The sequence below is a fragment of the Emydura macquarii genome, unplaced genomic scaffold, assembly GCF_026122565.2.
Source record: "Emydura macquarii macquarii isolate MOO-44397 ecotype Brisbane River unplaced genomic scaffold, CSIRO-AGI_Emac_v2 contig_554, whole genome shotgun sequence".
NCBI classification, from domain to species: domain Eukaryota; kingdom Metazoa; phylum Chordata; order Testudines; family Chelidae; genus Emydura; species Emydura macquarii.
In genome coordinates, this window is record NW_027130691.1 from 10,413,349 (window position 1) to 10,428,704 (window position 15,356).

Genomic DNA, 15,356 nt, shown 5'->3' on the forward strand with positions numbered 1-15,356 from the left:
CATTAAATAAGTCATGATATGGCCTGAGTGTGAGCATTCACATCCAAAATGATCTGTGGATAGCCGAGTAGGCAAACGTTGAACTCCATAAGGGTCACAGCCATTGGCTTCTATTCCAAATAGGCAGGCTTCCCACCACTGGCAAGCCGTGACGTTTGAAAGCGCATTTCTCTTTGCAACGCTGTGCTTCACAATGACTGTATGTCAGCTGGTGTATTATGAAAACTCAGACACTAAATTAATGTGTGGTTACCTACCAAGATGTTCTCCCAGTTTTGACATCACCAATAGTGGATCCATTGTTGTAAGAACAGAGCAAGGTGGCCAATTCACACAGAGGCCATGCCCTACGTGCTGTCTGGACCTGCTTATGCAGGATTTACCTGAGCAGTATTGGTAAACATCTTCTGACAGAAAAAGTGAGTGTTATCTAGTGGGCAAAGCAGGAATGAAGGTAGGACTCCTGGATCCTGTTCCTGGCTCTGCCACTGAATCACTTTGTGACATGAGGCTAGTAAATTGTATCACAGTCTATCCTTGTTTATACTTGATGTAATGGAACTGCACTTACCTACAGTACCTCACAGGAGTGTGGTGAGCCTTAATTAATAAACGTTTGAAAGCACTAAATAACAAGTGTAAAGTATCCTGATCCGTTATCATGGGCACCTATTTAATTCACTTTAAAAAAGGTTTGTAAAAAGTGTACTGAACTTTATGAGAGAGGCAAAGTGGCAAATCATAACCAGAACCTTGTTTTCCATATGCTAAGAAGGCAAAAAAGCAACAAGAAGGTGTTTTTATATTAGTGGCCTATACCGCAGGGAAGAAAGAAGGTGTATTTGCCTAGTACAGATTTCTAAAGTGGTAGTGTTGGGGTTTTTTTTTGTTTTTTGTTTTTTTGTTTTTGTTTTTGTTTTTTTGTTATTGTTGTTGTTGGTTTTTTTTTTTTGAGGGATTTTTTTCATTGTGCCAGAGTTAAGACTTTCTGAAGATGCCATGTGAGAGACAAACAAAAACAATAAAACAGGTTGGTATTGGTGAAATAAACTTCTCTCACCAGTCCTCTGAGAAGCACATGGAAAACCTTTATTCAAAACTTTTGAAAAGGATGCTGCTGATGCTGCCACCTCTGCCTAAGCTGTGAAATACAATACAATATAACATATCTAATGTTTTTAAAAGTCTGTTGGTGGGGGGAAAACATCCAGATTCAGTACCTCAAAGATCTTCTATCTAGAACCCTTCCTTTCCTTAGTGAACATATAGGAATCCTGGCATCCACCACAGAAAGGCAAAGGAATTGGCCTAACCTTCCCTGGCTGGCATTGAGGGCTGTCAGAGGCATGACCAGGCCAAAGGGAGCATATCAGAATGCCACTGCACCTCAACTGTCATAACTTAGAGCACTCCTGAGGCTGCTTTAAGTTTCACTAGGGCTACACTGGTCCCAGAGTGGCCCCAGGCTACAAAGAGTGAAAAAGTTGTGTGTAAGCCATCTTCTATCCCCTTTCTTCCCACCTGAATGCTGTGTTGAGGATTTCAGCCTTGAAATTTGAGTATACAGATGAAAACTGGACCACGTAGGGTTTTTTTTGGGGGGGTGGCATGATAAAAGACTATATGACACGAATTATAAAATTATGCAAATAAAAAATGTCCTGGTTCCCAGTATATAGGCAGAGAAAAAGGTGGTAAGACAGTAGCATAAATCAGGGATGTTCAAAAGACTTTGGGGACCACATGGGAAGTTCTTGGCTTGACAGAAAAAGAATAAGAGAAAACTCTGGAAAAACAGCTTATGCACATTAATGAAATCACTACAGAAAATTACTCACTATGTGTATACTAGATAATATGTGAAAATTGAAAGGGATTTCTGATTAAATAGTTCCCGTGTGTGTGTGTGTGTGTGTGTGTGTGTGTCAAAACATAGCAGCAGAATAATACATATTCTTTGAAAAGACACGGCTGAGAAGAGTAGAACAGTCAGCGAGTTGCAGGAAGGCTTCTGCTGATGTAGTACACCATGAATGAAATTTGAACAGTTTATGAAATATGACAGAATCTCCTAATTGAGTTAGGGTTACAATTTCAAAGCACCTAAGTGACTTAAGATCCTAAGTTAGATTCGCAGAGACCTGGGGTTTTTTGGGGTTTTTTTGTGCCTTCCTCTGCAGCGTGGGGCACGGGTCACTTGCGGCTTTCAACTAGTGTAAACAGAGGATTCGCTGTAACTTGAAGTCTTTAAATCATGATTTGAGGACTTCAGTAACTCATCCAGTGGTGGGGGGTCTGTTACAGGTGTGGGTGGGTGAGGTGTCACGCTGGCTGGATAAGGGGCGATCAGGCTAGATGATCATGATGATCCCTTCTGTTCTTAAAGTCTATGAGTCTATGAAATAACTCCCTCTTCCTGGGCAATGATAACCCTAAGGCTATCCTACGGTTCAGAGGCCTTAAACCATGGGCTGGGTGCACAATCTGCATATGGCTGCTCCAACCTCTCTTAGCCAATTGGGGAGGGCCCCTTAAACACAGAGTGTATCGCTCATGGATTATTCTCACTACCATAACCAGAGTGACATTAAGGGGTCTTAGTTGAATGGAGAATGGACTCCCCAGGCTCCTGACTATGAGCCCTGTCCTTAGCAACACTGTTGTCCCTCCCCGCCTCGGAATACTGTGAGAAAGTCTGTCCATGCAGTATTTCTGGCTTGAGAAGAATAAGAAATCCTGGAAACCTCACAAGAAAGCCTCTCTCATGACATTTCCTTCTGAATTTTCATACACACAGGGCTTGGATAAGCTTCAGACGAACATCTGGACTTCTGTGTACTTATTCACCAGGACAAAAACCTCTCAGCCTTTGGGGGTGCACCCACCAGTAATACCTAGGAGTAATGGACTAGCCGTCACTGTCCTCTAGTAAGTATGATAGTATGGTGTAGCAGTAATAGTAATAATTGTATTTTGTATCATAACTCAGAACTTTATTTTGAAAAGTCCCTCCCTGCCCCAAAGATGCCAAGATGCTCAGGGCACTGGACAGGCAATTAAAAGTCAGTCAAAATACTAGAGAGAGAGCCAAAGAGAAAAACACAAGGCCAGCAGAAAGACTATGATGCTGCAAAATTCTATAACAGAGAGGGACAGGTTCCTCAAAGCCATTTTCTGGGTATGAAGGTCTCCAGCAAATCTAGAGGACCTAGAAGAGCCAAAATTTGAATTTTTCATGCTGTTGCAATCTCAGGTTAATGACATCTATGTTGTAGAGATATTAATACACATTTTGGCCTGCTAAAATCCTCTACCCCAGGTGTTCATAACCTAGGTCCTAATCCTGAAACATACAACTGTCATTGATTTCAGTGATGGCAGTAGTGCTCAGAAATGCTCAGGGTCCTGCCCTGAAGCTCAAAAGTAAAATTACTTTTAACAGCTCACCACGCACGAGATGTTTCTTACAAATATTCCAACCCCTTTTTTTTCTGCCATCTAGTCTGCTTCACAAATACAGTGTAAGAGGCAGTGAAGACTCCTTGCTACAGTACAGATGATTTTCTCAATCTCAGATAGTAAAATGGTAGTTAGTCTTGGGACAGATTCTCTGCCCCTTTCCTCTCCTTTTGCACTGCTCAGGTAACGCACAGGGAATGGAGATCACCCACAGACCCGTCTGGGGATGCTCCCCATGGAGGTATAGCTGCCTCCTATGCCTTCCTCCTTTCAATCCTTGGTGCAAGCAAAAAGAGTAGGCAGATCGTGGTGCACTTCAGTGATCCCCAGCCAGTAGATTGTTCCTTTGGGTATTTCTGACATCTGGCCCAGTGAGAGAGGGGTGTGTGTGTGTGAGCGAGAGAGAGAGAAGCCTTGAAGGCAGAGAATCAGGGAGTTGTAAACAGGTGCAGCAGAGAATCTAGCACCCTACGTGTAAAAATGATGGCTGAGGTATAGGGGGTGAGGGTTAGTGGAGGAGGGTAAAGGAGGGGAAATGGTTAGTCAATAAATAATTAGCCCTAACTACCAAAGGCAGTTCTTATTAGTTCTTTTTCCTTCACTACCATACATGTGACTGAGTCCATAAGTCACTATATAAAAAGTGCACACAAGAAGAAATGCAAATCAAATATCACTGCACCTGAGTTACAGTGATTTTTTTAAAAAATATGGTTCATGACAAACTAAATGGGACAGATTTGTGCTGCATGAAGAGTTTTGCCTTTTTATTTCATTACCATTTTTTTCTATGAATGAACTTTAAACACAGCTGAATATTGAAGAACCTAGTTTGTGTGTGTTTTACTGGGCCTGTCTCTGCTAGGCATAGATTTTGTTTGTGCTTTGGATAGGCATGTACTCATGTGGCCTATATTTTTAAACTGATAATATCCTTGTAATTTGAAAGTATTTGTATATAAAGATGGTATGTCCTTTTTCTGATTTGATTTGTTCCTAGGAGGCAGAGGAGAGGGGGTGGTAATACTGTATCTTTAAATTAGGAGTAGCTGAATAATGAATCTTGGGCAGTGAAAAGGCTAATGTGTTGTGGAAGAGAAGGAGTTTAATCTAATTTAGTTGGAGGGTGTCTGTCTGTGGTGTTGTTTTCTGGACTGTGGGAATAGAGGAGAGAAGCTGCCCCCGTGAATGGTTCCTCCTGAGCCAGAATCAGTGGGGAGTCCCTTAGATGCCACTGATCCGAAGCCAGGCCATGAAAAGGGGATTAAAGAAATGTTCTGATTTGCAATTCACACTAATGCACCCCGTCGAACCTTTGGTAATATTTCAAACCACATTTCAAGGGAAGTGCCCTTAAAATAGCTGGCTAAATTGTATTAGAGCAACACTATGCAACCCCTTCATCCATTTATGATGTGGGGTTTATTTTTTGTTTTTTAATCATTTAACTGGTGGATTGGTGGTGGTGGTGTTTTAATGTAATCAAAACTTTATTCTACATTTTCATGGATGCGTGTCCTACCAATAAGATATGTTTTGTTTATTTAAATATCATTTTAAAATAGCTAGAAAAAGTTTGGAATTAGGAAAAAAGAATAAATCAGTTTGGTTTGAAAAATAAACATGTGGTGCATTACATTTTATTTTCATATAATTCACCATTGTCATGATTAATATCTTGTGTTGAAATTAAATGGGGAAAATGGAATTGTAGTAATTATCAGCATTTCTTTTCGGTATGTGCTGTTTTTCTCTCAAAGCCACTATTTCCTTCAAGGATCACTTTTATTTTGTATTTGTTATAATTAGCTACCAGAATGAAAATGAGGGCAAATAACAGGCCTTCACTATGTATGGATACAGGATTTTAAAAAGTATCTTTCTTAATAGGAACATGGTTTGGGGAAGGGTTATTGGACAGGACTAATATTCAAACTGATCTTTATTTTAAAAAAAAAAAAGTCTCTCCTTAGTGCACAATTGACTAGAAATGTTTGATTAAACATGATTTACAGTTGTAACCACATAATTAAAGCAGTGCACTTTCTGTTATGACACACTATTGTTGTGATAGTAATTTAGAATGTTTTTCTAAAAATGTTTAATGTATTAATTAACTTGTAACTCTCCAACCCTATCATTTAATTTCTCTTTACTGTTGAAGTGACAGAGCATTTTATCTCAGAGGGATTATTTGGGTTTTCTTTAATCCCATTTAAGAAAACCTTGCCTAGCACTGTAATTTCCATTGACTATAACATGTATAGAACAGATGCAACTTTGATTTTTAACATTATCCGCATCAAAGTATTTTATTACACTTTCACTGCAATAAATTACACAGCATTAAACTTTGCCGTGCCAGTTTTTCTACCTTGTTTATGCTGTAGTACACCTACAAAATATTTAGTTATGGTTTAAATTATGACATGCTTCATTAAATATTGTTTTAAATTTTTTTGTGCATGGAATGGAACGGTAGCTAGACTTTGAAGTACATATGATTCTTCTGCATATTTTGGGGTCTGTGTAGATGATTATGGGGGAAATGCATCTTCCTTATGAGCTAGCACATTATTTAAAATCATGTTTAATTATAAAGTTTCATTAAAAACCTTTTGCTTAAAATTTTAGAAGCTTAATAAGATTTCCATTAATTTAAACATATCACTATTCCCACAACGGCCCAAATGCTTTCTTTTTCCTCTTTCATCCATGGTTAAATATGTAAATAAAATGTCTAAAGTCATTCTTCAAAGAAGACAAAAGAAAAAAGAGCTGAGGGAAAAGACAGCCATAAAATTCCTCCCAATTCTCCATAACATTTGCCAGAGGGGGGCCAACTCCTAGCCAGGGCCTAGCAGCAGGGGTGCCTGGCTGTTCCATAGAATCACACATCTCAAATCCCACACACAGGAGAAAAAAAAATAAAATAAAATATCTTTTCAGCTGGAGCCATCAAAAGCCTCTTTTCATTTATTAGTTACAGAGTTATCTTCCAGTTGCTGATTTCTCAGAGCCCTCATTTTTCTATAATAATGTTCTGTTTGTTAGTTTCTCTGACTCGGGCTGGTTGAATGGGGGCCACTTCTGGATAGCTTTCTTTCTTTTCTTTTTTTTTAAATATAAAAACAGAAATAAATGATCTGAAGAGAGTCGTATTAGCTAACATAATAGCTAGAAAAAACAAGCTGATTTAAAGTAGCACATAAAAGATCAATTAAGAGACATAACTCCTACAAAGGATGACTTTTTTTCTTTTTTACATTCCACATTTATATTTTCTTTTAGCCTCCAAGGAAATAAGAAAAGAAGTGGCTGTTATAAAGGGCTGTACAAAATAAGTAGACAAACTTTTTTTTGTTTTAATTTCTTTTTTCTGTATTATTTCAACATGGATTTTGATATACAATAAAGTACTTTGTAAAAAAAAAACCAAACCCACCCCCACAAAAAAAAAAAAAACCTAGTCAAGCTCAACAGAACAAACTGTATCAGAAATGTTCATCTCAAGTGTCATTTCAATTTCACTTTAGAAAAGGTAGCTTGTCCCTTCTGAATGCTTTCCCCTTCACTTCCCCACCACCCCCAACTGAGCTCTCCAGAAGAGGCTCTAGGGTGCATACAAATACTAAGAAAACAGCTTAGATTAATGAAGAATGGAAATGCTCCACCACACACACACACACACACTCAGAGCAAGAGCAATGTAACTAAATAAATAAGGCCCTTTTGTTTGTTTGACCGTAAAACTGCCTGCCTTCCCAACAATTCCCAAATGAATCTAGAAGTGACCAAAGGAAGGATCAACCTAAGATCAATAGTTTATCAGTCTGATCTCTTTCAGACAGAGATTCCTGGATCCACGGGAAAGCTATTAAAGGAAAATGGCCAATGATTTAAAATTCCTTGTTTATTATTATGTTATTTATTTATTTATTAAGGACCTTTTATTTCTAGGCAAACACTGTCAGCATCTTTAGGGGTTTCAGAAACAAACATTAGCCTTGGTTTGTTGCCCTTTCTTGGATCCATTACACCCTTATCACAATTGAGGAAGCCAACAGTTTCATTTCTAGAGGCTTGTGGGGTATTAACTCTGACCCTGCGGGATTTGTTAGTTTCCAGGAGAATCCGTGTTCATTCGATAAGAAGCAGGCACTAATGGAGAGAAACCCTGGATATGTGTGGGTGTGAATGAAGAGAGATTTTTTGTTCTTCATTAATATGTTTGGCTAAAATTGAGTTCAAAACAAAAATGTGAAGCTCATCTTTTAGGATTTGTTCATAATGGTCCCTTCTGGCCTTAAAAAAAAATCTGTGAATTATATCCTCTGATTCCACCTGTGTCTAGATCAGTTGAGAGGAGGAGAAGAGAGGCAAGGTTGAGGAGTATTATATGTATAAACTAACTAAGCTTTTTATTTTGGTGACTATTGTCTGTCTTCTTGTTTTACTGATGACATACTTTCGAGAAGATGGTTTATAAGAGCCCAATCCTTCAATTCTTATCCAAGGAAATCTACTAGAATCAATCTCAGTTTTGCCGGCATAAGCTCTGCAACTACTATTAGTATAAAATAACCAAAATGATCTAGCAGCTTTCATGTTAAAATAAAAGCAAACCAACAACTAAAAAAGCCCACTCATTTAAAAATTATCTGCCACCCTTTCTTCTCCAAAATCTCAGACTGTCTTGTCTGTATGGATTAAAATCACTTTTCCAAAGGTCTCTCTCTAGTCTTCTCTGATTTTCCTGTTTGGGGAATCTGCTAGTTTCACTTGATATGCATTCAGATACTGTGAGTTTAAAAAAAGAGACAGAATCTGCCTCTGTGTCAGCTGTCCTGACTCCGGTGTTCACTTTTAGGAATTCGACACAATCAAAGCAGAAATTTTGTAAACAGATGAGATTCCACTGCAATACAACCGGCTTTATGACTCTGTCAGCCAAGAGTTTATGGCACTTGCCATAAAATGCATCCTCCCCACATCCTCCCTTCTAAAGCATTCCCCCACCGCTCCTACCCCCCTTCACAAGAAAGAAAAAAAAGGCAAGGAGGCACCACCTCCAACCCCCTGTCTAGGGGAGGAGAAGTGTGAAGCATCTTTAAAACTCGGCTTCCCTGGCCTTTCTACCTGAGTTAGGACGGCGGGTTAGGTAGATGGTAGGGGTCTAAAGAGAGAGAGAAAAGATCTTGTTAAACTTTCAAGGGGGGGAGGGGAAGGGAGGAGAAGAAAGACAGAGAGTGAGAAACAAATGGGGCTTTTTTTTATCTGTGGTGATCAAGGAAAACCTGTAGGGGTCCTTAAGGAGGTTTCAAGGCGTTCCGAGTGATTGGAAAGTAATCACCGTGTCAGCTTCACCTTTCTCATGCAAAGTGGATGTCGTAGGCGAGGCGGATCCTGCATAGTTTTGTGGTTTTTTTAATCCTGGGACACAACCATCCCCTAAAAAACAGCTGCAACAGCCCCAGCGGCCCAGCCGGAGTGGCTGCTGCTGCTCTTGCAGGGAGAGAGACGAACCCGACCCCGTCCTGCCTCGCAAAGAAACAGCCCGTTGCAAAAACAGAAGCGGGGGGGGGGGGGGCAGGAAGGGTTTCAAATCCTCTCCGATGGCTTAGATATTTTCTCCTCCTTTCTCTTGCAATTGGATAACACCCCCTCCGCCCGCCACACACACACACACCCCTCTCGGGAGAGGAAGGTGTGGGACCCGTCCGAGGCAGCAGGACGAGCCCAGTGCCCAGAGCGACGGCCAGCCGCCGGCCCGGGCCATGGGGAAGCCGGAGTGAGCCGAGCGCTCGGAGTTAGCAACGCGCCCCGAGCCGGCGTCGCTCCGCCTGCGCCGGGGGAGAGAGACCGCGGAGCCCCCCGGGGAAAGAAAGTGTCCGGGACCCGCGCCGTAAGTTTGGTGCGTCGATGGCCGGCAGAGCTGGGCTCTTCCCTCCGCCTCCGCCACGGCGGCGTGTTCTCGGCCGGCGCCGCCGGGGCTGCAAAACGACCCGCCGGGACTTGTGCTGAGAGCCGCCGGGGGACGCCCGGGCTCAGGGCGATGGGCCCCGCCGACCTGCCTGCCGCCGCCGCGGGGGCCCGGCCCGCGCTGTGACAGCCCCTCGCCAAAGCCAGCCGGGGGCGATGCTCTGCGAGGAGGGCGCCGCGGGGCGGCTGAGTTGACTCCCCGCACCCCCGACGCGGTTCGGCCGCGGGTAGGACCGCCGCGCCCGGCGGCCGGGTGGGTGTCTCGTGGGGGCTGCGAACATGGGCCGAGCCGTCCGGAACTTGGCGGGAACTCTCCTGCTGCTCCTGCCTCTGATCTGCCTGTGCGCTGGGATCAGCTCCATAGACATCGAGCGCCCCGGCGACGGGAGGTGCCAGCCCATCGAGATCCCCATGTGCAAGGACATCGGCTACAACATGACCAGGATGCCCAACCTGATGGGGCACGAGAACCAGAGGGAAGCCGCCATCCAGCTGCACGAGTTTGCCCCCTTGGTGGAGTACGGCTGCCACAGCCACTTGAAATTCTTCCTCTGCTCCCTCTATGCCCCCATGTGCACGGAGCAGGTCTCCACCCCCATCCCGGCCTGCAGGGTTATGTGCGAGCAGGCCAGGCTGAAATGCTCTCCCATCATGGAACAATTCAATTTCAAGTGGCCGGACTCCTTAGACTGCAGCAAATTGCCCAACAAGAATGACCCTAATTACCTATGCATGGAAGTCCCTAACAACGGATCGGATGAGCCACCCAGAGGCTCCAGCATGTTGCCACCCATGTTTAGGCCACAGAGGCCGAGCAGCGCTCATGATTTGCAGCAGCACAAGGACAGCCTCAGTAGAGCCACCTGTGAAAATCCTGGCAAGTTCCACCATGTGGAAAAGAGTGCTTCCTGTGCCCCACTCTGCACGCCAGGGGTTGATGTTTACTGGAGCAAGGATGACAAACAGTTTGCTGTCATCTGGATTGCCATCTGGTCCATCTTGTGCTTCTTTTCCAGTGCTTTCACTGTCCTCACTTTTCTGATAGATCCTCAGCGTTTCAAATACCCTGAAAGGCCCATCATCTTCCTGTCGATGTGCTACTGTGTCTATTCGGTGGGGTATATTATTCGCCTCTTTTCAGGTGCTGAGAGCATTGCCTGTGACAGAGACAGTGGTCAACTTTACATTATCCAGGAAGGGTTGGAAAGCACTGGATGCACCATTGTGTTCCTGGTCCTGTATTATTTTGGTATGGCAAGCTCATTGTGGTGGGTAATTTTGACTTTAACTTGGTTTCTGGCTGCTGGGAAGAAATGGGGGCATGAAGCAATTGAAGCAAACAGCAGCTACTTTCATTTGGCAGCATGGGCCATTCCAGCTGTGAAGACCATAATGATCTTAGTTATGAGAAGGGTAGCTGGAGATGAGCTGACGGGATTGTGCTATGTTGGAAGCATGGATGTGAATGCCTTGACTGGGTTTGTACTCATTCCTTTAGCTTGTTATCTAATCATAGGCACTTCTTTTATTCTGTCTGGTTTTGTAGCTCTCTTCCATATCAGGAGGGTGATGAAAACAGGCGGAGAAAACACAGACAAGTTGGAGAAACTTATGGTCAGGATTGGTGTCTTCTCAGTCTTATATACAGTGCCTGCTACGTGTGTGATAGCTTGCTACTTTTATGAAAGACTTAACATGGATTACTGGAAAATTGTGGCAATGCAATATAAGTGCAAGATGAACAATCAGACTAAAAATTTGGACTGCATGATGAATAATTCCATTCCTGCAGTAGAAATTTTCATGGTGAAAATTTTTATGTTGTTGGTTGTGGGCATTACGAGTGGTATGTGGATTTGGACTTCAAAGACACTTCAGTCCTGGCAAAATGTTTGCAGTCGAAGATTAAAGAAGAGGAGTAGGAGAAAACCTGCAAGTGTTATTACAAACAGTGGAATCTACAAAAAAACTCAAAATCCACAGAAAATTCACCACGCAAAATATGAATCAGCATTACAGCCACCCACTTGTGTATGAAGAGGATGTATAGAAAACTGTATCTCAGTTTGTAGAGACTTATAAATGCTCACAGTAGCAGTCAGAAGTAAAAAATTTTAAAAGATGCTTTTTGTCAGAGAACAGTATAGCAGATCAAGGCAAAAATGTATGACACTGAAATTCAGGATCTGTTGATAAACTGAAGGTAAATGTACTTAGGGAAAGGTTTTCAGTGAAAGGAATATTGTCAGTTAAAGCAGCCTCTTTTGTTACTAATTTGTAGTAAGATATTTCATCCAGCCCTTTGATAAAAAAAAAATCCCCGATGTATAACCTTTATATGTAGCTGAGCTGGATTTCCTACAGATTTCTAAGTAACAAGGTATAATTAAGTTTTATGGAGCTATGATTTTTTTTTAAAGGAGCTTGACTGAAATTTGTCTTTTTGGGAAACTAACAATTCCATACAGGCCTACTCTCAGTAAGTGTACTATCTGTCAAAGCAAGTTCTGTACTAACTTAAGAAAAGAAAAATCCTTTATAATACTTCTTCAGCGTAGGGTCTGGAGTATCTAAAAATTGGTTCAACCTATAATGCTCACCAATATTCTTTCACTAAAAGAGAAACTTCCTGCATGAGACACAAACTTTGTGAATAAGAATAATGTGCAATACATTTTTTTCTTATCATGACATGAAAAGAGAAACAAGTATTTTGCTGTACATAAAGACAACAAAAGAAATCTCTTAACAAAAGAACTAAGGGGTCTAGTCCTCAGAAACCCTTTAGTGTTACATTTTGTGGCTTTTTAATGGAAATCAAGCCAATGTTATACACGTTTGGACTGATTTGTGGAGAAAAAAAAAAGTGTGTGTTGTGGGGGGGATCAATTCAAAGAGACCCAAAGGGCTTATTGACTCTTTCTATTGTTAAACAAATTCTCACCATGAATAGATCAAGAAGCACTAGATTCTGCAAAGGGAATCTTTGTATAGAGTGATGCTCTTTACTTGTGCTGGAGGGGCACAATTATTTGCTGTATATATTTGTAATATACAGTTATTTTTCATGCTCCACTATTTTACAAAAAATAAAATATGTACTTTAGTTTGATCATCTTGTTTGCTATAAACTTTCCATCATGTGCTTTGTAGTTAATACACTTTTTTTTTTCAATGATTTACTAAAGGCACATTTTGAATATAGCATAGGGTTTAATATGTTATACTTGACACGTAAGGACCGCAAGTATAATCAGATTGACCCGTAATGTGCAAAAGAAGATTTGCAAGTTGAAAATAAACACAGTTTTAAGTTGCATCTTTCTATGAATCTTTGCAGCTGAGAGAACTGAATGGGAAGAAGCTTTAAAATAGATATCCAGTGATGTAGTATAGTGCCATGTTTACTAAGCACAGAGATTACAATGGTCCTTGGTTAAAATCCCTTTAAAATCTGCATGTTAAAGAGAGCTGAATCACTTCAGCACTATTTCATATAATACAACCTGTACATTGCAAAGATTCTTTCCTGGTAATAGTGTGGAAAGGTAGTGCATTAATAACGCAAAGAGACTGGGAAAAGAACAGTAGGGGGAAACAGTTGGTGAACAATAAATACAGAGCTTATATAGCACTTTGGTGTAAACGGTGATGAAGTTACAGTTATAAATGCAAATACTAAAAGTATACAGTGGAGCTTGTGTGAACGTTAAGCCTTTTGTGGAGTTACCATCAGGCCACTACCTGGTGTGATATTAATTCAATGTACCTTCTTGTTGATGCTGCTACTGAGAGCTCTTTTATAAGGACATGTGTGTTATAAAGAAGAGGGAATATAATGGAGCATGGCAGAGCTGGGATCCCCACAATAGTTGCCCCATAATGGCTAGTAGCTTTATAACAAAGCTGTATAGTTAGCACTGTGACCCAGTTTTTAAGGATATATGTGAGGCTGCAGATAAGTTTTTCTAGTTTTTTTGTCTGTATAAAATGTTCCCAGCAAGGACTAGAAACTTGAGTTACAAAAATGATGTGTTGATTATTAAATATCTTAGTACCTAAAACGCACACAAAGCAGCTTGCAATATACAATCTCCCCATCTTTGTCAGTAAATATGCCTCCCCCCATCCCTTTGTGGTCTATGTGCCGCTGTTTGGAATGGAGCTTTGTAGATGTCTTGGAAGTTAATCCTGTCAGAGCACACCCTGGTGGAGCCAAACTAGGACATTACTCTAAACAAATTCTGTTCTGAAACTACTGAATTAATGCCTTCAGATCTGTGTGTATTCTAGTTACGATCTGTTACGTTAGATCCTTAGGGAGACAAGCTTCCTTAAATAAGAAGCTTCATAATGCAAATTAACATAAAAAGCCCACAAATACTAAGCATTGTGTAGATCACCTCTCCAGTACTGAATCTGCATTATAAAAATATTGTACCCTCTTTGGGATAAAGATTAGGAGTGGTTTTATAAGTGATAGACTCTAGAGAATGTTTTTAGACTGCAGTCTAAAGTACATGGGTGGCTAAGATCAACATCAAGCTTACTGGTTTTATGCAATATACGGCAAAGTTCACTGAGTGGTAACACTTAAAAAATAAATTGCTGCTAGTTTCTTTTCACAGTAAATTATAATTGTGGAACAGTAAACAGAATGACCTACCTTAAAAATGAAGAAGGAAGCAGGGATGGAATTCATAGATTCCAAAACGGAAGGGATCATTGTAATATCTAGTCTGACCTCCTGTATAACACAGGTCATAGAACTTCCCCAAAATAATTTCTAGAGCAGATCTTTTAGAAAAACACCCAATCTTGATTAAAAATTGAGTGATGGAGGATCCACCACTACCCTTAGTAAATTGTTCCAGTGGTTAATTACTCTCACGGTCAAAAATTTACACCTTATTTCCATTCAACTGCAAAAAAGAGTTTAATCAATTATCTTCAGTGTAGTTCCGTTAGTATTAACAAAGGTGGGACTACAAATTGTTCTTATAAAGATACCATATATGAATGCTTAGCTAGATGTGTCAATTGTATGCTTGCTAACACAGACAAGAAGTTGGGTATTAATCCCCAGCTTTACTGTTATTAAGTACGGATTTTTTTTTTTAAACTCTGGTATTGGTGAGCAAGCTGGATGTCTCAAACATATTGATGCTGATGGTATCTACTCAGACCTCAATGTTCTGCATATACCTGAACAGAATTATTGCCTTTTAGGGCATCTCAAGGATGAATTAGCTTCAACACTGCATCTTTCCCTGTCTTGCATCCACTAATAGTTCTATCAGGATAGTATTGACATTGCTACTAAAAGAAGGTGGAGAAGCCCATGTTAGACCTCTTATTGAAATGTGGGATAGCATTTATTAGAAAATGTTCACTTTTCAATAGGTTTCTGAACAATGCTAAGAATTGAATAGAGAATCCTTCTAGAAAGGATTTCATTTGCTACTAATTTTTAAGAGACATTTCTATTTAATCCTGTTAAATTTCTGTAAAAATCTTGGATTCATCCCGATTATAATCCATAGGATTTTTCCATAAGGAATTCCAGGTGTTTGCCCCACAGATGAATAATTTTTGTATTATAGTGCACTTCAACAAAATAAATATTCACCTCATTATAAACTCCAGGAGGAAGGGAAAAAAGTTCAGAACTTCCCCTCTGGAAAAGAGTTTTAATGTATTCCAGTCACATTTATTTTGGTAGTTTTTCTCAGACAAACATATCACAGAAGTCTTTACAACTGGCTAATCTATCCAGGCAATACAAATCAAGAACCAAATGTATCTCCCAAATACATGCATGCAAGTGCCATTGCCATCAATGGGAGTTGTGCATACACATCTGAAGGCAGAATCTGGCTCAAAGTATGTAGCTTATGGTACATCATTCAGGTAGT

General features: G+C 40.7%; 2 protein-coding genes across 2 annotated transcripts in view; both read left to right on the forward strand.

Annotated features, from left to right (window-relative positions):
• The first annotated feature begins 2,887 nt into the window (after positions 1-2,887).
• Positions 2,888-15,356, forward strand: part of PIWIL1 (piwi like RNA-mediated gene silencing 1) — a 163,914-nt gene continuing 151,445 nt past the window's right edge. Inside the window, exon 1 of the mRNA XM_067539751.1 lies at positions 2,888-2,928. The gene's annotated coding sequence lies outside the window, so the exon portion shown is untranslated. The remainder of the gene's footprint in view (positions 2,929-15,356) is intronic.
• On the forward strand, positions 8,722-12,737 carry FZD10 (frizzled class receptor 10). The gene has a single exon (XM_067539373.1). The coding sequence runs from the start codon at positions 9,721-9,723 to the stop codon at positions 11,476-11,478; it is 1,758 nt and encodes a 585-aa protein (XP_067395474.1). The 5' UTR covers positions 8,722-9,720; the 3' UTR covers positions 11,479-12,737.

Excerpts from the sequence above, each read along its gene's own strand:
- FZD10 (XM_067539373.1), top strand. The coding sequence starts at position 9,721 with ATGGGCCGAGCCGTCCGGAACTTGGCGGGAACTCTCCTGCTGCTCCTG.